General features: G+C 34.2%; 3 protein-coding genes across 3 annotated transcripts in view; 2 read left to right on the forward strand and 1 right to left on the reverse strand.

Annotated features, from left to right (window-relative positions):
- Positions 1 to 20,195, forward strand: part of LOC131846353 (mucin-2-like) — a 35,179-nt gene extending 14,984 nt beyond the window's left edge. The window contains exons 2-9 of the mRNA XM_059195628.1: positions 7,272 to 7,580; positions 9,994 to 10,229; positions 10,894 to 11,091; positions 12,385 to 12,502; positions 12,923 to 13,033; positions 13,544 to 13,697; positions 14,243 to 14,455; positions 14,818 to 20,195. Coding sequence (XP_059051611.1) covers positions 7,272 to 7,580; positions 9,994 to 10,229; positions 10,894 to 11,091; positions 12,385 to 12,502; positions 12,923 to 13,033; positions 13,544 to 13,697; positions 14,243 to 14,455; positions 14,818 to 20,186 — 6,708 coding nt within the window. The 3' untranslated portion in view covers positions 20,187 to 20,195. The remainder of the gene's footprint in view (positions 1 to 7,271; positions 7,581 to 9,993; positions 10,230 to 10,893; positions 11,092 to 12,384; positions 12,503 to 12,922; positions 13,034 to 13,543; positions 13,698 to 14,242; positions 14,456 to 14,817) is intronic.
- A 347-nt stretch (positions 20,196 to 20,542) lies between these two features.
- LOC131846352 (adenylosuccinate lyase-like) overlaps positions 20,543 to 26,367 on the reverse strand; it is a 51,656-nt gene continuing 45,831 nt past the window's right edge. The window contains exons 2-3 of the mRNA XM_059195627.1: positions 21,956 to 22,251; positions 20,543 to 21,652 (exon numbers count right to left, since the gene is read on the reverse strand). Of these exons, the coding sequence (XP_059051610.1) occupies positions 20,638 to 21,652; positions 21,956 to 22,251 (1,311 nt within the window). The 3' untranslated portion in view covers positions 20,543 to 20,637. The remainder of the gene's footprint in view (positions 21,653 to 21,955; positions 22,252 to 26,367) is intronic.
- Positions 25,744 to 26,367, forward strand: part of LOC131846354 (uncharacterized) — a 43,672-nt gene continuing 43,048 nt past the window's right edge. The window contains exon 1 of the mRNA XM_059195629.1: positions 25,744 to 25,853. Within this exon, the coding sequence (XP_059051612.1) occupies positions 25,803 to 25,853 (51 nt within the window). The 5' untranslated portion in view covers positions 25,744 to 25,802. The remainder of the gene's footprint in view (positions 25,854 to 26,367) is intronic.

Here is a 26,367-nt window from a genome sequence, read left to right on the forward strand (position 1 = left end):
ACCCCAAGACATATAAAAAAAAATATGACTATACTGTGGAATCACCTTCCATCAATATTATTTCCGATACGATATTGAAACCTTAAAGAAAAGAGTTTATTCCTTCTGGCCTTTTAGGCCAGCACCGCACTTACAATTCCCCTGGTGTTGCGGATGCTCATGGGCGGCGGTAATCGCCTATCAGGAGAGCCACAAGCTCATTTATTCCATAAGCTATAAAAATTTGACTAATGAATATGTCAATTTCGCAATAAATTCATGACAAGCAATGTCTTGTACAAATAAATTACAAAATATAACTGAATAAGTATTGCTACTAATTCAATATAGAATAGTTGGACGGATGTCAATCATACATTTATTGCGTCGCTTGATCTAACTAGGTTCAATATTGGTACCATAGGCCTACTCTAATGAATTATGTTTTATGTTTCTCTAATAAGTACCATTTTTATATGCTTTTCGATGTAAAATTGTCGTTAGAAAATTTATATTATTATATTTTTTGATTGCGTAGAATATTTTAGTGATGACGGCCTCGGTGCTCTAAAGTCGCTTTACGAGTATTTCCGATGGTCGCAGGTTTGATTCTCGCACATTACAAATATTTGTATTCATGAATAATTGTTTGTATTGGTCTAGGTGTTTTCTATGTATTTAAATATTTCTATCAGATGTTTAGTAAACAGACTTAAACTCTGCTTAGCTTAGTACTAGATCGCGCTACATATATTTTGATTTATAGCTACATATATATTTGTACTCGATTGAGCGTTGATATACACACATGATTTGATAAAATATATTAGAGGTAATTATAATGTAGCCAATTATACAGAATGAGCGTAGATCAATCAAGAGGTAGGATTTCGCGGACGTTATTTAATAAATTTATAATTCACGTATCTCGTATATATTTATATATCTTATGGACTAGATAATTATAGTAGTACTTATGGTACTTAGATCATTATATGGTATAGTCCATTATCATCCTATGGATGATATCCAATGGAGGAATGGTAAAAGCTAGGGCCTATAAGTAAGGGCCATTTGATTATTCAATTTTTCAATAGACGAAAGGATCCTGATAAAAGGATTTTCCTAAATAAGAATTGAAATGAAATTTAAAGTTGTAAATCATAAGGTCTGTTTTGGTCAAAAAGTTTGTGTGGTGTCTGTTCATCAAGACACTCGCGTAACAAAAGTTTGAAAACAACTGTGGACATACTAATCTGCGGCTGGCTGGCATGCCAATACACTTTTAGTTGTTTCGCAGATTCACTTCGCGAAACTTGTGAAAACTTAAAAAAAAATATAATTACATAATGAATATACCTTCACGATTGTAATCCCAGATAGGGTAGTCAAAGGCATTGTAAGTTATTTACATTATGGTGTATGCACCACTAGATAGTGACACAACATGGCAATGGGTGATCTACCGTATTCTCTCGGGTTAGTTTAGTTTTTTATCGGTGTTTCCATTACCAAAAGACATCTTTATTTGACTTTATATTTTTTTTATGTAAGAAAGTTTTGACATAATGCAGTTTATTATTAGTTGTAGAATCAATTTAATAACTCCAATGTTAATAATCTGAGAGTTACTTTAAAAGTTTACTTGTTTCTACTTAAGATGTTAGATTTTAAAACTGTGGAGCGTATTGTAATGCTGATGTTGAAAAAAGAAACAACTGAAGGCGTCTCAGAAGCATTATATTGCGTAATTAAGCAAATGTAAATTGGGCTCTAACTGACCACAGACAAATAGTCTACATCCGTAAACAAAGGACCCATTTTTTGTAGTGCGAAAAAAATGTTGTACAACGCAATAGATTAAGTATAACACTTTTAGAGTTTTTTTAATCACTCTTGTTGGGATAACTAGTATTATATACATCGAACTGTTTAAAGTACTAAAAAGCATATTATTTTTATTAATATTTTTTTATTTTATTTATTTATTTCAGCCAACTTAATATTATTTTTATAACAGTATTGGCCCATATTATATATACCTTAAACACTAACATATACCTATAGACAATAATAAAACACATAAAAATGACGGCAAAGAGGAGGGTTTATATATTTCACGTGTCTGTGTTTTAATGAATCAACGAAATAATAGAGTCCACTCACTAGAGAAGACTTTTTACAAAGGCTATCTCGGTAAAATTTATAAATCATATATAGAGATATCAATACTTGTCTTAATTACAATTTGGATGGTTACATGTATTTAATACCGCCTATGTATGGCACGGTCATTTAGTTCATAGCCTGTAATTAACACTTTTATAGTGTATGACCTTAGCCTTTTGAAATTACCTTGAAATTCTATCAATCTCTGATCGATGGGTAATCATGGCGAACCGAGTTCATGTCTAAGGATATTGTACTTCATATATTTAATATTTAACTAGCTACTTACCCCGGCTTCGCCCGGGTGTACATGTATTATACATATAAACCTTCCTCTTGAATCACTCTATCTATTAAAACCGCTTCAAAATCCGTTGCGTAGTTTTAAAGATTTAAGCATACATAGGGACGGACAGACAGCGACAGCGACTTTGTTTAATACTATGTAATGATTTTCTATGTTACAAGGATATCGTCGCCTAAATTATATGCTACTACATTTGAAATAATAGTAATATATTATGATGATCATTATACGTTGACTGCCAACTACGAGACAACTCGTAAATCGCGTTCTTTACGTAACAACTACATACGAGTTATATCGGAGTGTGTATATTTTAATTTATTAAAGTATATTAAAAAACAAATATAAAATGTAACTATTTTAATACAAATTCGAGAAACTAAGTAATATTTTGTTCTTTGTGAAGCTTTGGAAACATTTTTATAAGTTCAGCACATTTTTTAGTCTGAGTTCTGAAAATTGCTATGCCAGTCAAATAAGGCATAAAAACTATATAAACTCAATTTCTTGTCTAATAATTAACGTATTTATTTTAATAATTAAGGTAATACTAGTTAAATTATGAATCGAAGTCTAGTAAAACGCATCTTATCTGTTAATATAGGATATAATCTATTTTAGGTTATAATTTCTAACTTTTGGCAGTTTATATTCACTCAAAATCTTAAATATGTAATGCTAAACAACATTTTTTAAAAGAGCAACACAAATGTTCTATTCGGTCATCTTGTGATATATCTTTTGGAATGAGCGGTAGAATATAAAATATGTTATATGACTATTCCAAAGTTCTTAGGTACATTAAGTTTATTTGAATATAGATTATTTCTTTTTATTACTATTCAGAAATTACAAACGTATTTTTGTGAAAACGATATTGCTATCGTTTATTCACCATACAACAATAGAAGCTTGGTTTTACCCTCTATCAATCTTCCAAATAGAGTAACTACTGTCTAGTTAATTGTGGCTATTGTGTTGTCACTCCCATCCTTGGAGATTAAACAATGGCGCGGAACTATACATTTGGACGATATATGTGGCCTTCTTAGGTAGGTGAACCGATGACATATTATAATAGTAAACACGCATTGGAACACCGAAAGGGCGTTACTTTAGAATCAAGGACGCTACGTAGAGGTCACTAGTACTCGCTATTGTTTTAATCGTTTTGCTATTTAATTTAACATTAATTAATATTGATACAATTTGTGGAATACAGGCCACTTAGTTACTCAATTATAAAACATTATATTTCGAATACCTAATTTTAAATTGTCACTACATTGTATTGCTTCTTTCGGTTTTCCTTTCTGCAGCGTCCTAGTTTGTTGTGGTTTATTTTTCACGCAAAAAGTACTGAACGGATTTTGATGAAACTTTACAGTAATGTAGCTTAAACATCAGAATAACACATAGGCTATAATTTTAAAAAGATTTTATGTAAATTTGCTGAAATATAATGATGAATGTCAAATAAGTGTGATGCAGACGAAGTTGCGCGGATCAGTTAGTATATATGTACATATATTTAAATTTATGTAGGATCACGAACAATTTTTACATCATACAATTTATTTAATTACATATAATGGGTTATGATCTATATGCACAATTATTTATAGGCGAACTTGGCATGCAAAATAATGTACAAAGTTATATAACAAAAATCTTGAACTGTTTTTTTATTTTACTGATATACATATATATCAGATAGTATAAAATATATGTATATATATGATGGTTAGATTCATTCTATACCTACAACGAGAGATAACGGTAATAAAACGTAGCCTTATATGTGTGCATTGCAATAACATGGCACTTGATTTACTGAACTCCTAATATGTACTTAAATGTAGGTCGTATATCATTCCACATGTTTAAAATGCAAGTCCTCTCTTCGGAAAAAGAATAGAACTACGAGTAATTTGAAACGATCTACGTTTTTACTTCACCGCCGGCCTCGGTAGTAGAGCGGTAGCACACACTTTACTTCCGATGGTCGCGGGTTTGATTCCTCGCACGGTGCAAACATGAGTATGATTGTTTGCATCGATCTGGGTGTTTTCTATGTATACTATGAATGTATTTATAAAAAAAATATCTAAATACTTATATCAGTTATTCACTACCCATACCACAAGCTCTGCTTACCTTGGGACTAGATGGTGTTGTGTCAATTGTTCAAGGTTACTTATTTATTTATTTATATATTGTAAAAAGCAAAAGGATGATCCAATTAGAATTAGAAATGTAATTAACTTTCAAATTCATTGAGTTATAAATAGTTAATTGAGTTTTTAAGCGAAATTGTTTTGATTTCATTCATTTAGGAAGTTCCAATGATTATTATAAAGAAAGGTCTTTATTATGAGTCATAAATACACATTAAACTTTGTATAACCTAAAATGAAAGTAATTTAATTCAAGTAAAGAATATCCTTATATTCTAGTAAAGCATACAGTCACTAAATTTCTGTATGATTAATGGATGCTGTAGAGTATGTACGAACTTAATTAATCATCGTTTCAACTATGAATTGCATTGTAGATTTTACGAGAGACTGCCATATTTATTTATTTTATTCTATACCAGCGGTCCGTCCCGGACTTTCGCGGATATTTTTATTAATTTACACAAAACCATATGAATTATTCTGCTTTAATATAAATAAAGAAAAATGGGTTGTAAGGGGGTTGAAAGGGGAGTTGAGAGGTTGTATGGAAGCATTGTCATTTTTAAGGCTTTATAGTTGGAAATTTATTTTTTAGTCTGTTAATTGAGTTGTATGTTATGTTTATATTTGTATTTTATTGGGTCAGATTATTAAATATTTTTTAATTATTTGGTCAAGATCACAATTTTACGTGGACGAAGTCGGACAGCTAGTACATGAATATATGTCATTAAAGCCGACCACTAAATTTACTATCATAGAGGTGGTGTAAGATACATGATAGTTCTTAAGATGGTTTCTGTTCTAATTATGTTTATGGAGACTTCGATGTTAAAATTCCTAGATATACAGTGTTTATCTGTAAAGTATAAGTTTGTGTGACAATTTTGTAATAAGAAAAATATTTAAAGCGTAAAAAAATTGTAATATAGGTTACTATTTTTTTTTGAAGCAATATTGAGTTTAACAAAATCGATAATAGTACCGATTTCTTTAAACTTAATATAGTTTTAAAATTGTAATATTTAATATTCGCGCCAAAATAGTAGGAAGGAATTAGCAACCATTTTGAAATCTCTTAAAAAAATAAATTACGTAAACGTTTAGTCGGTACTTACTCTGATAAATTATTCTATTATGGCTTATAGAAAACAATGATTGATCTTTAGATAATTCTGCATCCGAAAACTGCATTAGAAAGTAACCGAATTATTGTCAGACCTTTATAATAAGTGTTTCTTAAAATAGATTAAGAGAACCGTTAAAGCTTATGATATGATGTAACAAATTTGACTAAAGGTAGGAGAGAACCGGTCGAGATCTGCTCCTGTTGAGATAAATCCACACGACCGCGTTATTCATTGCACGTACACGCAATTTGTAAAGTGCTATAGCACAAACTATATGGAGATGCGTTTACTATAGCCACAGTTAATATTACATGTAGCAAAGTACATTTTTACCGATTTACAAATATGAAAGATCCTCAACTAGATAGTAACTTAATTAAAGAAATTTTCAGAGAAATTGCAAGTGAAATGGCAAAATAGAATTGAAAGTTAAGAAATTACTAATATACTAAAATATAGTCGATTAAAATATCTAATATATTGTTTTCAATACTTATTTTTAAACATTCGTGATTGACATAGATTATTTAAACACGAACAATTTTATGGTAAATAAAAGTATTTCATATATTTGCAATAAAATTATTCGTGTTTAGTTCCGGTTACTAATGTAAATAGTGTATATTGTTTTTATGTAGTTACATCCATAGTTGGTGCTATATGTGTGCATGATGCACCTTTTTATATATTTAGTTTATTATTTTCTTGAGAAAAATACAGTATCATTCCTAATATATTGCCTTTTTATACATATTAAATAAACTATTCCTAAAAACCACCATCTTCAACCGTTTTTCAATAATTATATTTACCAGCTTGTAGTACAGTCCTTTCGCCAGAATTATATACACTTTTTTTTTGTTTTGACGTCTGCATGTTGATACTTGCTCCACAGTGCCAATAAGATTTGGTTCCACATAAAAACAAGCTGTTTTCTCTATGGAACAAGTTGTACTTACTTGTCGTGGTGACTGTACAGGCGCTCCCTTGTTTACGCAACTTTTCATCGGCGAAGGATTTATTCACACGCCGCCAGTAGAGCGACTTACGGCTTCATCATGTACATGGACATGTTCAATGTCAACCACTAAGAAATGGGTTATGAGTTCGAGTTCTTAGTATATTGAGGAAAGTTTTCAACAATGTAGGTAACATTGTTGAAAAATTTCCTCAATATACTAATAATATAGGAAAATCTTAGTCATATTACGCGTATAAACGCGAAGGATTGTGAGTATGAATGGATGTTTGTTACTCTTTCACGCAAAAACTTCTGACTGAGTTTTTATGAAACTTCACAGTGATATATCTTATTATCAGAATAATATTGGCTATAAGTTTCATGCGGCATAAATTTACTATAATAGCTATTATTCTAATATATATAGTAAATAGTAATAAATACTATAGTTCTATTTCTAATTTCGACTTTCTTATAATAGAATTTGACTTTGTTCTTCATATTACATTTTTCCTGAATCATAATTTGTTTTCATCTATTTACAGGATCTCCGTAAGCTTCTCAAGTCGAAACACGTCCAAGGTCTTGAGATATATGATGCGCATCGTTCGCTCAACAAGACGAAAGTCCTACAGGCGGTGGAAGAAGCCAGTTCAACCCTCAGTTCCTCTGGTGGTGGACCGCTCTTCCTGGCATTACCAGCTAACCCTGAGCTCTTGGCGAAGTATTACGACCTGAGGGTTCTGGTGAAGAAAGTGGACTTGGTGATGGTTCAGACACATGCTTTAGGGGTGGTGAAGAAGATGACTTATCATCCGAGTAGGCTGAGCGGAATGTGGGATATGATGAACACGGTAAGTAAATAACTCCATTGAATTATTTATACCATTGTTATGAAGTTAGATGTTACTAAGTCTATAGGTAACACAATAAAATGTCTAAATTTACTTTAGCACCCTCTCAGTTGTGCCGTTCAGTGCCACTACTTTTTATAAAATCAATCATTCTTTTCAATTAACTGTATTTAAGTAGTTGCAAATACTTTTTTATTAAACCATTTCGTGAATATCCTTAGGAATATTATACGAATTTCGAAAATGGTCACTTATTGAGTACTGACTGACCTATTAAAGGGTCAGATACTCAATCCAATCATTTACAAGATATAGTTTTAATACTTTAGTTTATTTAGGTTGCACGCCTGCATTCGCCTGCTGCAACAGTTATATCTTGATTACTGTTACAAAGACTCCAATGTCTAATAAACCTATTTTACTTATTCTACTGTTTTGTCCGATTCACGGAATTAAGCACTTTTTTAACTAGCAATTTAATTTTTTTAGAAACTGTTAATAAACTAGCGTAATGCATATAGGAAATTCATTTGTAAAGGGTTTTAATATCATTATGATTACATAGTATAAAACAAAGTCGCTGTCGCTGTCTGTCTGTCCCTATGTATGCTTAAATCTTTAAAACTACGCAACAGGAAGCTTTATGTGAATAATACATGTATAATCGGGGGAAGCCGGGGCAAGTTGCTAGTTACGAATAAAGGGGCTAAGCTTTAATTACTATGAGTTACGATGAGTTAAAAAGACGATATATTTTTTAGCTTAATATATTCAACGTATGTGACCTATACAATTTACATCGAGACGTTGGTAATTAGAAACAGCTCATTCCATTCAAAACCTTTAGATTTATGTGCATAGTTTTCATTCTATCGAATCTAGGTACAGTCGCATAATATAATATTACAAAAATGTATGTTTTATATATCTATGCCTTCTCAGAGATGAGTGGATGACAATATTGTATTTTATTATAAAACTAGTTTAATATTAAATTCGGAAATACGAGACACAATAGATTTTTGTACGTACATACATTAGTATATACGTACACCGATTATAAAGACACCGATTTGTATACTAATACGGATTACCGTATTAGTATACAAATCGGTGTCTTTATTGTCTGCTTAGTCAGTTGCTTCCTATCAATGAGGTTAGTTATTCGATTGAAGTAGTCAAAACAAAAATAATATAATAGAGTATATTCACGTAAGTCATAAACTGTATGCGATGCCGAAATTAATGAAATTACTGAAAATATGACTAAATCATAGTGAACCCATTTCCTCATTGTGAAAGTGGATGTAATTATTAAATTTGTGTATCAATTAAATTTTCACATACGACATTTAGTGTACTTTTTTGTTCGCATAATTTTGACGGCGACTGTACAGGGATGAGTAATTTAGATTTTTACGGTGAAGGCAAGCCAGTGCAAAAAGTAGTTGTTTCATGTCACACGGTCTTTACATGTGAATTAACACAGATAAAGTTCATTTTACTGTAACCCTAATTTAAAAAGGATTTTTCGAGTATTCTCTTGAATAGGTAATTATAGGATTCTGCCACAGATGGCAGGTGAATATATAAACGTAATCTAGTACATAGTTAGATGTTATTTTTTTTATCTATGATAATGGAATGGGGCACCCGCTTGCACTTACGCTTTACGCTGGCGGGGCACCAGTGGAGGATGATAAGATGAACATGAGGTCAGGTCAGTTAGCCCATCGTAATAAATTCACCAGAAATTTATCACGATAGTTTCCAGGAGGAACCGCGTGGAGGTCAACCTGACATGGTACATTGCTAGTAGTGGGGTCATGATGGTACACATTACTAACAATCCAATCCAATATTTAACAGAATTATTATTTTTATCATCCATATTACTGTTATAAATTCGAAAGTGTATCTGCCTGTATGTTTTACTTTTCACGATTAAACCCCCGAGGGGAAACTAATGAAATTTGATTCGAGGTTAGATTGGGTTACGAGGTATATCTTTTAAATTTAAAAAATAATCTAGAATGAGATATACATTATATAAATAGCAGCTTAAATTGCAGGTAACAGCTGGTGCATAATAATAATAACCCAGGATCATTCTAGTCCAATTCAACGCCATCTTATCCTAGGCTAAGCAGAGCTTGTGTGATGGGTACTAAACATCTGATATAAATACATAAATATTTTTTTGTAAATGTATACATGTTATACCTATATATATACCTGTATAGAAAAACCCAGACTTATACAAACAATCATTATTATGAATACAAATGTTTGTTCATATTCAAATGCGAGGAATCGTACACGCGACCATCAGCAGTAAGATGGTTTCTAAACCGCTAAACCACCAAGGCCGTCATATATTATTAAATTATAAATGGAACATGTATATTTGCAGGATTCTGTGGTAGACTTAGTAGTAGGACTCGGAGTACCAGCGTCGAAGATCGTCATCAGTTTGCCAGCGACGGCTCACAAGTTCACATTGCTGAACGAAACCCTCAGTACCCCAGGCAGCCCGACAGTAGAGGAGAAGCCCAAGGAAATAGACCAAACTGAAGTTTGCAGGCTACTGCAGAAGGGAAGATGGACTTTGGAGAGAGACCAGGACCTGTCAGCGCCTTACGCATTCAAGTGAGTGATTTTTATATATACAATTTTATCTTTATTTATTTATATTTTATCGAATTAGGTGTTATTTTGTGGAAGTCCATTTCATTACTTAATGGATTTGATGACCAGAGTACGTCTAGGAACAGTAAACAAACAGGCTTCCAATGCTATTCAAAGCCTGATGATGCCTGGAGGCGTAACACGTGTCGCAATATAGGTGTAGATTCAATACCGGTCGGAATATGATCACTAGTAGTGAAGGTCATAATGCTACCAATAGCGGTGGTCTGGTTTCCGCACTGAGTATTTGTGGTCTCACACATTCTAATGGTAGTGGAATTAAACAAAATAATGTAAATCCGTTGTATTTTTTTATTTAATTGTATAGTGATGTTTTTATATTAAGACACTAGTCTACTCTCTTTCTCTATTCTATGAAGAAGCAAGAAGAGTTATTGTAGATATTTTCTGTTTGAAGTCAGTTCAAAATAAAAATACACTTTCTTTAAATACAGTACTTAATTATTTAAAAGAGCAACATGCAAGTTTCTTGCTCGTTCTATTTGTGATGAGACAGCTTTCCGCGTGAGAAGTAAATTGTGTAAAAAAAAGTGCTTAAAATTAAGTTTATTCCTATGAAAGATTTTCTGTTCTATTGTGATTGATGAATTTATTTCTTTTTAAGGAATACAACATGGATGTCGTTCGAAGACTCTTCTTCAGTGGACGTAAAAGGCAAATATGCACGAGTGCGCGGCCTGGCCGGGCTCGCACTGCATGACGCTGACCGTGACTTGGAGACTCCTTGTGGAGTCAGTCTGAAAGCTGCCCTCGCCAAGGTCCTCAATCAACAGAGCAGAGCGCCCAGAGCTGCGGTACTCAGGTACTAATTATTTACGTTACCTATTGTTAAGTAAAAGGAGAGAAAGGAAAATTGTGCACATGCTAATGAAATTATGCATCTCTTAACTAAAGTAATGAGGTAAGACAATTTGATGTAAGACAATATACTTACTTCTGGGTAGCTAGAAGTAAGTACTCTATTATACATTTATACCTTCGTCGTGAATCACTCTATTGCTAAAAACTGTATTAAAATCCGTTCCGTAGTTTGAAAGATCTAAGCGAATAGATAGCGGATGCGACTACATTTTATACTATGTTAAGATGTATAAGAGGCCAAAAGTACGCCTGATGTTTCAAAATAGCAATACATAGTATTTGTGCATTAAATTTTGCTCATAGATTTTAAAGGATAATGATTGTTCATTTGAACTAAGAAAATCTTTTAATGAATGTATGTATATGAAAAGGCACATAAGGTGGTGCTAACTGTATACGCAGGCGGGCCACCAGTTAACGACGATAGGATAATGAAAAACATGAAATCAGGTCAGTTAATCCAAAGTGCTAATTAAAAATAATTGACCAAAATCGTATCTAAGGATACCGCGTGCAGGTCAATTGATGTGGTACAGAATATAAAGTGTGTAATATATATAGGTACAGAAGATGGTCTTATTGCTTGAGCGATCTCGTCCAGTCAGCCTTTGGGTCGAGTAGAAAAGACAGGGGGTGATGGATAGCGACTGATAGAATGAAATACATAAATAATAATAGTAATATATCAAATTGGTGTATAGATTTATTCGTGTTAAAATCCGTATAACTGTATTATTAAAATGATTATATAGTTGTTAAGTATTAAATCAGGGGAATTATAGGTTCATACTTTAATTGTCGTATTTGCTAATAAAGTAACACAGTAAATTGACACTAGTATCTTAAGTTAACTAGATTGTTTGACAACGTACATTACATTTGTGTCCATGATATCACAGAGAGATCTGTTTTTTGATGATTCGATACCATTATTTCTTTTTTTGTTTCTTTAGTTTACTTCAGGCAACTCGACATTTATGTATACCTTATATACTAGCTGTGCTCATAACTTCGGCCACGTGGAATATCCTTCGATAGCATTAAATATTTAATAATCTAACTTAATAATAAAAAAAAATTAAATAAAAAAGTTTCATCGTTCTAGCTTCAAAAATGACGAATTACGATAGAAACTTCCAGGCGAATACACAGCCACACCAAATTCGTGAATAGATGTGTCAATTTATTAATTTTATTTAAATGTGAATTCATAAAAATAATTTATGTGCTGCAGGTCCTTGGAGCACGAGATCCTGTCGGCACCGGGTCGCGCCCTGGACGCCTTGCAAGTGTCCCCTTACAGGATTAATCAGGTCGTCGACTCTGATGGCGTCATACACTCTATAAGAGAGGTAAATCAATCAGCTATTTGTAAAATATTTACCACTTCCAAACATTCAAATGTACGCCGGGCGTAAATCTTTGAAAAATAGCTCTACATTTGAAAAATAGCTTCTTCTAAGTTCTGGATTGAAGGCAAAATTTTTGCTCGTACGTTTCACGTGACGTTCAAAATCGGTCCAGCCATTCCAGACAGACAAAAATTGTAAAAAATGTTATTTTGGTGTATGCGCCGTATTATATTCATATGCATGTAATAAAAAACGGTTATTTCAATATTACAAACAGACACTCCAATTTTATTTATATACATAATATGTAAAAATCATCTATACGATGATTTTTACATATTATGCCGAGCCTAAACGATACGGGTTAAAGTAAAGAAAATGGTGATGATTCTTTTTACCTATGAAATTTGTTTATTACAGGACACCAGGACTGAGTTCTCTTGCTCTCGACAAGGATACTTCGTGCACCCGCGCTCTTGTGCGAGGTTCTATCGCTGCGTTAAGTTTGACCAGCTCTCACCTGACTATACGGTAAGAATTTTTCTATTATATTCACGTATATACCTACTAGTAACAACTGTAATAAATACATAAGAAATATGTGTACATTATGTCCAGTTTTTTATGTAAGTGGAACATAAAACAATTTGGTGGTAAGTGGCAACCGTAGCCTGTATACATAAACAGCACCTTGGACATCATGTCATCATGTGATCGCCGTGGTGATTTATCCTGGTTTCTTTAATATTTTTTTTCTACCGTCCAGTTTAGTATGTAACTCAATTGAGAGAAAGAAACTCAACTGGCAAGAAACTCACCTGAATTCTTTTTTTAAGCAAATTAAATACAATGTAAATAACATTGTACTTATTATGTGTATATCTAACATTAAATGAAAATCCCTTGCATGAACAGCTATTGCCATGCACGATTGTTATTTAAGTAATCGTTTAGTGAGTAAATAGGCTTTGCTCAATAAATATTACTTAACAGATATTTTATTCTATTACATTGCAAAATGCTTAACGTGTATGTTGTTAGGTGTTTGAGTTCGACTGCCCGGCGGGGTTGGCGTTCGACGCTCGCTACGAAGTCTGCGTATGGCCGGGCAGTCTCCCCAGCGCGACTGCATGCCCAGGTTCCGCCGAAATTGCACCCGTTCCACGGGACAGATTCTTATGTCCCGACAGAGAAGGTAAATAGAATCTGGTCGCAAAAACCATTATATGTTTTATACAACTGGAAATTAAACAGCAACCACTTAATGGTAAGTGTCGCCTATATATAACAGACGACAGAATAGAACCACATTGTCATGTTATGGACGTGACACCACTTATGCGTTGCCCTCCCGGTGGACGCCGGCATGACGGGATATTGTAATTTTACATGATGCGTTGCCATTGGTGTACTAAGGATATAACTCCGTATCCGGTAATTTTACTGCCTTATTACCCTTAACACAACTTATTAAGCAAGATGTTTCGCAACTGATCTAGGTGAATCAGAGGTACCCACACAGTAACCTTTGTACAAAGTTTTTTTCGGTATTGTATCTATATATAAGCTTATAGCAATAATTCTGTGTGGCATAGCAGTGTAGATTGTTAATAATGGGTCAGGTCCAAACTAACAGAGACAATTCCTGATGAATTTGACATTGTTGGCTAACAGTTTTGCCTTCATTTTCGTTTTATTATCTTCCACCAGCCTCGTACACTTATAATGATATATATTTAGGTTACTACGCGGACCCTGAGAACTGCCGCTGGTTCTTTGCTTGCCTCGACCACGGGAAGGCACCGCTGACTGCGTACGAATTCAGATGTCCGTTCGGCCTCGGATTCGATGCTGAGAAACTCAAGTGTGACTGGCCGTGGCTCGTACCAGCTTGCGGGAACATCGGCAGATACGAAGCTGAGGCTTACGGGTTCTCTTCTGCCACACTCACTGGTAAGATGTCTAAATTCAGTTACATTATGTCATAAGAGCCAATCTAGTTAGTCAGCGAAATATTTACCTTAAGAAATTTTAACAGAACTCTGAGAATGGCAATACGATATTGGTAATACAGTGAGGTCTCTCATCTCAGATGAGATTGTAAGAGACATAGTTGTGGTGATTGCTGCTGCGTTCTTGCCCATATTTCACTCGGGAATATATATGAATCCAAAGACACAGGCAAGCCTACCGCTGTATCTCGGATTAATTTGATTGCCCTCACTCTTATCTCTTAACTTATTCAGATATCATAAATGTCGGTAGTTCATATGTATGTTACAGTCATAGTTAAAAATCTAATATTACAATTACAGGTGCGACCGGTTTCCATGGCAAGACAGCTGATGCAGTCAACATTGCTGCTCATCAGAGTCTCGTCTCCGGTGCTTCACTTGATAACTTAGTTGGAATCCAAAGTGGATTCTTAACCAAAGATGATACATTAGACTCCAACTTCATAGCATCTCAGGAATTAGCTAGTGGCGCATTTGGATCAGGCCAATCTTATGAGATTGGAAACGATGCAAGTATCTCTCAAGGTCAAGGATTAGCATATCAGGTCGGTGATGCTAACTTAGGTCTGGTTCAACCCACTAAATACATCAATGCACCCAAATATACCAGTGGTTCTATAATATTAGATGATTACAGGCTTCCTAGCACGAAAACAAGCCATGGAAAAGCCTATAATATTGCCCAAGCCAATATACAAAATGGTGGCTATACTAAAGGCCTCAATAGTTATTCTGGTTCTATAATAAGCTCTGGAAATTACCAGAGTAGTAATTATAATTATGATGACGATAATTCTGGCGCTTATATTCATGACCCATCAGGCGATTACGCTGAACCTTATAAACATGTCGATTCTCCTGTTGTGCCATATACCCACGATGACGCTGGCTACAGACATAATGGAGAATATAATGATTATGGTTCAAGTACAGGACAAGGTAATAATGGAGGCAAATACGTTGACAATAATGATGGACAATATGTGCATGACAATTCCGGATCTTATATTCACACAGAGTCTACAGGAGGTAGTTATTCCAGTTCTTACAATGCTGATTATTCAGATTCGTTTAACAGCAATTCTGGAAAATACGAGGGTGGTGTATATAGGGCTGATGGACACATTGGGGCTTACAATAGTGACACTACAGGTCAATATCATGGAACTTACAGTAACTCGAATACAGGAAATTATTTGAGCAACTCTAAAGCATATACTGGCGCTTCTCATACTCTAACCGCTGGCGCGGTGAATGTTGGACTGGTTGGAAAAACTACACTAGTTGACGCTGGTTACACTGACCAGTTAAATTACCAACAAGCCAATGCTGCTTCAAAATTGGTTACAGGACACGAAGTTATTCATGAAACATATCCTGGGCATATACCTTATGTATCTCAACCAGCAGTTTCCATTAACCACGTTGGAACTAACAGTCAAAATTTAAACGAATACAGTTATGTCACTACACCTACATCCTCTGGAATTCCTACAACAGCAACTCCATTTGCTGTTACAGCTTCTATACCGGTTACGACGTATAGAACAACATATGTCCCAGAAGCACCTAAGAGTACTGTAAAGCAATTATTTGGAATTTCACAGCCAGCTATAACTTATGTACAACCAACTGCCATTGCTGTAAAACAGTATGTTACTCCTAAAGTAGAAATTACAGATTATAACCAAGGTTTGAATTACCAGTACGAAAATAATGCCTTCAGTTCTAATCAATACGATGGTTCTAGTTCCGTAAGTCAATCGTCTAGCGGCAAGTCTGTAACATCAGGATACGAATACTCTAAACCAAGTATAAAATTTGAAGACGGCATATCTTTTACAACACCAGCACCTATTGTATCTGTGTCCACGTATAAACCACAAGGGTTTGGTCATGGTCAACAAACTGTACACAAAATCGAATCAGTTGGGTTTGAATATTCATCTCCGACGCCCATTACTGAGCAACCATTCAAGAAACTGGTAGCTTACTTAGCTACTGGTCCATCGGTCACCTATTCACAAGCATCAGATGCCAACTTACCACATTCATATAGCCATCAGACAATCCATAAAGTAGAATCAAACGCATATGCACCAGCAGTTGAATCGGGTTATGACTTTTCGAAATCTGATATTAGATACGAATCACCCAAACCTGTTATTCAGTTAACAACTGTGCAGCCAGTTGTATCTTCTTATCAACAACCACAAGTATATAGTCATCAGACATTACATAAAGTAGATGCCAGTCAAGTGAAGACCTATTCTGAAAAAGAATCTGAACTAGGATATGAATATAAAAAACCAGCAATTAAATTTGAGGATGCAGTAAATACATATGGGTACTCTACACCAGTACCAATAGTCGTGTCAACAATTAACCCACAGTCATTAGAGCATCAAATAATTCAAAAAGTGGAAACACCACAAGTACAGTATCTACCAGTTCCGTCAACCACACCCCAGCCAGCTGTAGTATCCACGTACCAACCCCAGGTATTCAGTCACCAAACAATACATAAAGTAGACGCTAGTCAAGTAAACGTTTATTCTAAAAATGATGGTTATGAATACCAGAAGCCAGAAGTAAAATTTGAAGAAGGAATAAAGACTGCATACGAATACTCTACTCCTGCACCAATTGTTTCAACGTATAAACCTCAATCATATAATCATCAGACAATTCCTAAAATTGATACTCCAAAGGTAGAAATTACATATCAACAGACACCTGTCACAGTATACGAAAATCCATTATTAAAATATACAGAAAAAGTAATTCCAGAAACTAATGTACATCATGCCTACAATACTCAGGCTTATAGTCATCAGACAATTCATAAAATAGAGGATAGCAAGCTTTATACTCCTTCAATAAAAGTTACCTATGAATCGAATGTAAACTACGAAGAACCAACTGTAAAATATACCACTGCTCAGCCAGAACTAGCTATTCAACAAGTTGTATCCACTTATCAGCCTCAAGTACAGAGTCATCAAACTTTACATAATGTTGAAGCCAGTAAAGTAAATACTTACAGTGGATCTACCGGTTATAATTATGAAGCGCCTTCAGTTAAATTTGAAGATGGACCTAATATTATACATGAATATTCTACACCAGCACCTACAGTAATCTCCACCTACAAGCCACAGTCCTACAGCCATCAAACTATTCATAAAGTTGAAGCTCAGAAGTATATTCCAGTTTCGTCCACACCCAAAGTTGCAGTGACTTATCAACAACCTTCAGTCTCCGTTTATGAAAACCCAATCTTAACATACACCGAAAAAGTTACTCCAATTACATACGTAAAACCAACTGCTTCTGTTTATACTCAGACATATCAGCCAATAATTCACCAACACGAGGTTAGTCACGTCAGTCAGCCAGTAAAATATGAAAGTTCCGCACAACAGTCTTATACGAGCCAAAACATTCAATTAAACCAAGAAGGATATTCATACAGTCAACCTGAAATACAACGTAACGTTGAAACTTTAAATAAAGGACAATCATATTCAGGCGCGAATTTGGTATCACACCAATTCATCCAACAATCGAATGATCAATACGAATCCGGAAAAGACATAGTAATTGTGTCATCGACTCCATCGACATTAGCATATGAAGAGCACTATTCAGAATATGAAACGCCACGGAAACAACAACTATACAAAACCCCAGAGTACATACCACCAAAAACTGAATATCAACAATCCTACAGTGTGTCATCTACTTTGTCTCCCCTTGCAGAGCAACAGTCCTCTATCATACATGAAACTGACGACGAGAAATATTACAAGGCTGTAGATAATTCGCCACGCTATGAATCGATACACAACTCACCACTTCAACAGATTTCATATAGTACATCTCACATTTCACAACCGAAAAAAGAGTCTATTCATTTTTCGTCAGTCCCCGGTACTACAATTACCACTCAATATAAACAAGTTGCTTATGAATCACCTGAAATTCAAGTTGGTTATAAAGCTGAAGAGTATTTGCCTCCAGTTGTTTCAACACCAATAGTAACTTCTACATACAAACCCAGCACTTTGAGTAGTGCTTCTACAACACGGGAATATTTGCCACCATCTGACATTAAATACAATGAACGTGAATATTTACCACCGAAAGTTGAAAATATTTATTTACCCCCAAAAACAGCCAAGCCCATTGTAATATCAACTACCCAGCGACCAACCTACAAATACACACAATCAACAACAGAATATTCAGCCCCTGAATATTTACCACCTGCGGACGAAAAGGGATCTGATATAGTGAATTTTGAAAACTTTGGTTTTAATCAGCAAAATACAGAAGAAATTATTAAGAACAATCCTTATCAAGAACAATATTCTGTTTCGACTTTAACTCCTTTAAGAAAACCGAATTTAGTGGTGGAAAGAGCAAAATCTAACTTACTTGGCTTTGGTACTGTCGGACCTGATGCTGGTTTAATTTCCCCAGTAACTTACACTACAGCTGCACCTGTTGTTGTGTCTTCGACAAATACTCCATACACATACATTGAGTCAACAACTCAATATAAAGCACCGGAATATTTACCTCCTAGTGACACAAGACCCGAGAAAATTCGGCCAGTTCCTGTGCATAGACAACAAAATATAGTAGTCGAAACTGCAAAGTCCCATTTATTAGGTTTTGGCACTGTAGGACCTGATGCTGGGCTCGTGTCTCCTGTAACACATACTACAGCACAACCGATTATATCTAGTACTGATTCTTATTCATTGCGGCCAAAAATAGTGACATCGACACTTGCACCATTTAATCAAGAAATATCTGAAGTTCCAATTAGAAAGACTAAGCCCAAGGTAGCTGTTGTAACCAAAATAAACGATTTTAATCCATTACTTGTACGAAAACTCGGTGCTGTTTGTAGTTGTCAATCACCTGTGCTTATACTGAAAGGAAAGAGGCCCAATGTACAAGTGCAACCGGATGTAATCGATTACAATAATGATTACGATGACTCTGATCGTGGAGATATTAGTGATAATCAATGGGGTCAACGATCTGGAAACTTACAATTATCAATTAATTCCGCTACACCTTCTCCAATTATTTCATCTACCATTAACCCTATAATAGTACCAGATGATTCGTATTACCAGGATTACCAAGAACCGAATAATTACGTTGCCGCAGTAACTCCTAAAATAAATGAGTTATATTCCGAAAACTTCGAATCTAGTACTCCTATTGTTGTTTCATCTACAGAAAAAACAGTGAGAATAAGACCTAGAGTAAAGGCTGTGACTATTGCGCCGACTTACAAAACTGTTTTGTTGAACCAAGAAGGGGCATCTAATGCTGAAGTTAAAGAGGCAGAATCCGCAGATAGTATCATTAATTCACAATCTTTCGATCGCTATGGGCCTGGTGGATGGAGAAGTAGAGACGAGACATTGCAAGGAACAGTCGACTGCCAAAGAGCAGGTTTGTTCAGGCATCCAAAGCAATGTAACAAATTCTATGCTTGCAGATGGGATTGTACTAAGCAAAGATTTACGCTCCATGTATTTAACTGCCCAGTGCAGTTAACGTTCGATCCTAATATGGGCGCATGTAACTGGCCGAGTCAGGGACCAGCATGCCAAGGAGATACGCTATTGACCAATACTCTTTAATTGAATGGGACATAAAACATTTCTAATTTGCTAGTGCCATCTAAATTGTGATTAAAATAATAACAATGTTTTTACTCTATGTCATGGAAATCGTGAATTGTATGTCTCTCTTTGTATTACTCTAAGCTTATTTATTTGACCATTTTGTTGATGTTATTTTAGTGTAATTTATTATTAAATATGTACTTACTCAGCTTGATGCTTGTTAAGTATGTACTTCGATTTTATTGATTGACCTTTAGTTACCATTGTCTAGATCATGTAAAATGTGACACATTGTATTATAGTGATATTTTGTATGATATTGGTTATATTAAATATAGAAATAATGCTCTTGAACTTGTAAATATATAATTTTTAAACAATATTCTCCGAATTTTAATCCTTACATAACAATATTAATAAGAATTAAAAATTATTTATTAAGTAATTAACAGCAATATAATTCACTTCAAATATTTAGGATTGCAGGCTTTTCTGCATCGGCCAAAATACTGCTATATTTAAAAATTATAGGATTTACTTCTTCTTCAATAAATTCTGATACTTGATCGGGAGCTCTTCCTATAAACGTAGACGCGTCCAATATACTATCCAGCTGTGAAATAATTGGGACAAAATAAGGATCGCTCTTCACGCGGTCGATCAAGTCATTATCTTTGCCCTGTTGCTTTACTTGTGCTCCAGCTTCGTGAGACAGAACTCTTATTTTTTCATGGCATACTTGACGATCTCCTCCGTTTTGTACCATGGCCATAATTATATTTTCAGTGGCCATAAATGGTAATTCTTGTGCTATATGACGAGCAATAACTTTCGGGTAGACTACTAATCCTTGGCAAATATTTAACAATGTAAGAAGAGTTGCATCAGCTGTCAAGAATGCTTCGGCAAGAGTTAAGCGACGGTTCGCAGAATCGTCCAGAGTACGTTCAAGCCATTGTACTGCATGCGTGTTAGCAGCGTTCGCTTGTAGTGTTATCAGGTGTCGAGCTAACGCGCAACAACGTTCGGACCGCATAGGATTTCTCTTATAGGGCATTGCGCTAGATCCGATTTGTGTAGCTTCAAATGGTTCCTCAAGTTCTTTACGAGAAGCAAGTAAACGAATATCCGAACACATCTTATGCGCCGTTGCTCCTAAACCAGATAACGCAGAGACTACTTCCAAATCAACCTTTCTAGAGTAAGTTTGTCCTGTCACAAGGTAACGCTTATCGAAACCTGCCAATTTTGCTACCTTTTCGTCTAGTGCTCGGACTTTAGAAGCATCTCCTTTGAAAAGCTGTAAAAAGGAAGCTTGGGTTCCTGTGGTACCTTTCACTCCTCGAAATCTGAGGTCATCTTTTGCTCGTGACAGCGCACGTTCATCCATGAGGAAATCACTCAACCATAGCGATGCTCGCTTGCCAACGGTTGTCAGTTGCGCGGGTTGAAAATGTGTAAAACCCAAAATCGGAAGCGATCTGAAAGGTAAATAAATATATAGCAATTAATATATCATCTCACTTATTTCAATTATATCAGCAGCTTTTACGTTATTGGATATTAAACATTTTTTTACGTAACACAATAGAAAACCAGTTTTTAAAAATGGGATTCAACGGCTATGAACACCACGAATAGAACAAGCCTATATGAAATATTATTGAACAAAAAAACTTTTATTCTACTACTATATGAATCATCTAAACATAGGTAATAATAAAAACAATAATTCTAAGTAATAGAAACATACGAAAATAATTTTAGTTGTAAGTAAGACCTACTTATACTGTTCAGCAAATTTGGCGAGCTGATGAATCACAGCGGCTACTCTCGGCAGCAGCAATTCCAAGCCATGTTTCATTATGATGAGATCCGTGTTGTCTCCGACGTAACATGACGTGGCACCAAGGTGAATAATGGGGGCTGCTCGGGGACACCGTTCAGCTAAAGTGTGGACATGAGCCATCACATCGTGTCTAACACGCTTTTCATGTTCTGCCGCTTTAGCAAAGTCAATGTCATGGATAGCACCTTCAAGCTCGACAATCTGTTCGTTGGTGATATCGAGACCGAGTTCCTGAAAATAAAAGAGAACCGTTAATACTTATGATTTTTGCTTTTTATTTTTGCGCTTAAAAAAAAAAGCAAATGTATCGCTAGAAACGCCGCATTAACCTGATGAGCTCAGACTTAGATATATCCCGACGAACACACAAACGTACACCTATGCTTATACATTTTCCCAACAAGATTTTATCCTGTTAATTGCATTTAGGTTAGTTGTATATTAATGGCATTATTATTCTAGGAATAAACTTTACTTTTTATTTTAAACCTAGTGTAGATATTATAATTACACGTTGAAATTATAATTACGAATTTGTATCAATTGAACCTTATTTAACATCCAACTAATATTATAAATGCTAAAACGTATTTGATAATGTTATTAAAATGCGCAAACAAGCTGACAGCCCACCTGATGGTGAGTGCTAACCGTGGCCTATATACGTAACAGCACGTCGTAACAGCATTACGACTTATCGTTTTAATGTGACGCCAGTGATATTATTGTGTTGCGATTCCAGAGGACCAAGATGTTACACCTCTTATCTTAGAAATTTCTGGACTTATTTCACCCTTAATCAAACACTACTTAGCTGCTTGGCAGAAATAGTTAGACAGAGGTAGTCACGCTGATAACTTTTTAAAATGTCCACCTCAGCTATGTAGACGTTGTATTTAATTTGTTTCTTTACACTCTCACCTTAACGTCTTGGAAATCATGCAATTTGGCACATCAATAATATATGAGATGAAGTAGCGGTACAGTTGCAGACTGAAAAGTGAATGATTAATGTTCAAACGGACAAACAGATTTTCGCCTCGTCTCAATGTTTTGTATATATAGAGATAATAAATAACGTAAACTAAGAAACACTAATTGGAAAATTTCAGTGGAACTAACGAAAGAATTTTCTCAATTGACTAAACAATGGAAACAATACAATGGATTACTGAACTCAAGGGCATTTTGGGAAAATCGAAACGAATTGAAACTTTCCTAAACATTACTAAACATCCTTGCAATAAAAACAAAGGTGCAGGGCTATTGCGATAACTTTTGTATACTTATTTATTTTAGAAAATTATTTAAATATGCCTCTTATTGTAATACTTATTGTCATTATTTCTACATGCACTACTACCGTACACAGCAGGCATACAGCGCTTTGCGTGTTCAATACAATAACGTTTTCAAAATGTTGTTACGCTATGAAGAGCTGGTGTCTGAAATAGGTATAACCTGTAATACAGATCACCAGGCCCCAACCGAATGTACATTCGGTTGGGGGCCTGGTAATATAAGTTATATATAAATAAATTATGATGTTTATACAACACTAAATAAACTATAATCATACAATGTTTAGAGTTAATAATAGGTAAGGAATAAGATAAAAGTACATGATAGTGGAAGGAGAGAAATATTACGATATACCTTCTATATTATACCTTCTGAGGTATCATAAAGAGCATAATGTATAACCTTAACCTTGTGTATCACAATAACATAAATAAATAATAAAAATACTAATTATATTGAGAAGAGGGTTACCTCTGAGTCATTTCCACACAATAATAAAATAAAGGTGTAACACAGTTTGTTGTGCACTGACAAACACTAATGATCTAAAATAGTGATGTAGAAATAGTGAATCATGTACTATTAAATATATAACTGAAATCTATTTAATAATTGTCTTCGGGTATTAATTTTATCCTCTGTTAAGTTTGCATTATTATGAGTTTAAAGAAAGTATGAAGTACAATTTTCCACGAACGAATATGTCTATGGAAAATTGTATTTAATTAAAAAAAAAACATAATATTTTATAATACAGTATGACTATAGAATAATAATATTAAAGATAAACAATATTAATCTATTGTCAATTTTGATCACAGATTTTAACAAAAACAATAGAGTATTTATTACAACATACGTTTATGTGTCAAATACATATCTGCAATGCATTTTTTATTAATATAATATATATTTTGCATAATTTAAAACAAAATAGTAGTATTCTACACTCCTTCTCTATAAACTAAACTTCATACTACTCCGCCCGCGCAATTTTCGTAGAAATGAGTAGAAAATTTTTGCTCCACGTATTAATATATAAATATCATGAGGACGTACAAAGGCTATATTTTATCTCAAAAAATAGCAAATCAAGTGGCGAGTAACCATTAGTATAGAACTGAGCAAAAAACTAGAGAAAGCAAACAATATTATTATCTGTAACCAATTGAACACACGCGCGGCGCGGTTCCACTGGTATTTAGCACGCAAGTGTGGCCCGCTGTACTACTTTCAACATTTTTGTGAGGACCCAAAAAAGGGCTCCAGGAAACACGGTATCAAATTGAAACTAGTTGGTCGGTACCATAATGAAATTGTGATTTCATTTCCTCATCGGTAGTGGAAATTTTTATGTTTTCCAGTATAATAGATTAGTATTAATACCTTCACTTACATAGGTACATTGACATATCAGTTGGGTCAGTCAGAGAGATTATCTGTCTACGTCGTAGTTAAACCCTTACTTTCAACTATTACATTTTTCTTTCTTTCACTTGTGTGCTCACATTCCACTGGTATTTGAATTCAATGTGATAGGCATGGAAGTGAAGTTTAAAATTAATATTACTATCAAAGGCTAAGGTCTATCAGAAACATAAATTGAGTTTTTGGCAAAATCTATGCGGTATATAAGTTTAATTTAATCTAAGATACTTGCTTAGATATTATTTATATATAGTTATATTTATTGTCTTTTACAATTAATAATTCAAGGAAAAATTCAGGGCCGCCAAAGGTGGAGCAGTCGCCACACTTCATGGCTAAAGAATTTAAGGCAGTAGTTCGAGATTATCTTTGTTCAGAACAGCGGTGGACAAAACCATAAAGAAGAAGATACCATTCAAATTCAATATCATTTATCCACATAGAACCTTTCGGTCTCTTCTATACATACGGCTAGCTACTTCAGTTGACTGGCAAGAAACTCAACTGCATTTTTTATGTTATTATTTTTGTTTCTTTACGTACTTTTAGATCTTTTCTCTGATATAAAAGTTTATCAATCAGGCAACGAAATGAGCAGAACGATGTCAAGGAATAAAAGAAATATACAAGTATAAGTCAGCAATGGTTTGCAATTGTTGATAAAAATTGAAATCTTTGCCGTTAATATTGTGATGATAAAGACGCCAATTTACTCACATTACTCCTACTAATGACGTAATTTAATCTTAAATATAAGCTTTTCAGTTCCATTATTAGCGTTGTTAATAATGAAAAACTTAATCACAAAACGTATACTGTTAATTATATCATTCTTCTTCGAATTCGTATATGATTAGTAGCTGAACCATTTTCAACCTGTAGCAAAATCCTGCTATCACAAACTGTTATCTGTATAAAGAAGATAACATAGTCAGTATGAGTAATCTTATCGGAAAAATAAAACTAGTTACAACTTATCCATGAACACAAAAAGGTGTTAGAGTGACGGTAAACGGTAAATAAGTGAATAGTGAACATAAAAACAAAGAAACATGGTTTCCCTTCAGACAGTCGCCACTATAGTCGTGAAAGCGTTCAAAATTGTAAGTACATGTTTTTTTTTTATTCGATGGTGGTGAATTGATTATAGATTACTTCGAAAATGTGGCAAGGTTATGAAAAAAATGTAGAATATTACCAAAAAAATAAAAATGTACTATCATTTTTCTTGTATATGTAAAAATTATAGAGAAAGAAGAATAGATTGTTTTGACAAATACAATACAAAACGAAATAAATAATAATAATAATATTTCAAGACAACTCACACAGCGCCACCTAGTTCCAAAGTAAGCTGTGCTTGTGTTATAGATACTAAACAATGGAATTACTTAAATAATATAAATAAAAAACACTAGATCTAAACAAATTATTATATTCAATTATACATATGTTTGAAATTATCAAAGATTCCAAACACTAGTTTGGAATCGAATCTGCGCCCTTTGGAAGTGAGATATGCTAAACCGCTAGATCTGCTAATATTTTATATCATTGACAATTCGTCAAGGATTATATTTATTATTACCTATATTCGGATAGATAATAAAATAATGA

The sequence above is a fragment of the Achroia grisella genome, unplaced genomic scaffold (genome assembly GCF_030625045.1).
Source record: "Achroia grisella isolate CSIRO2021 unplaced genomic scaffold, CSIRO_AGI_Agris_v1 utg509, whole genome shotgun sequence".
In the NCBI taxonomy this organism is placed as follows: Eukaryota; Metazoa; Arthropoda; class Insecta; order Lepidoptera; family Pyralidae; genus Achroia; species Achroia grisella.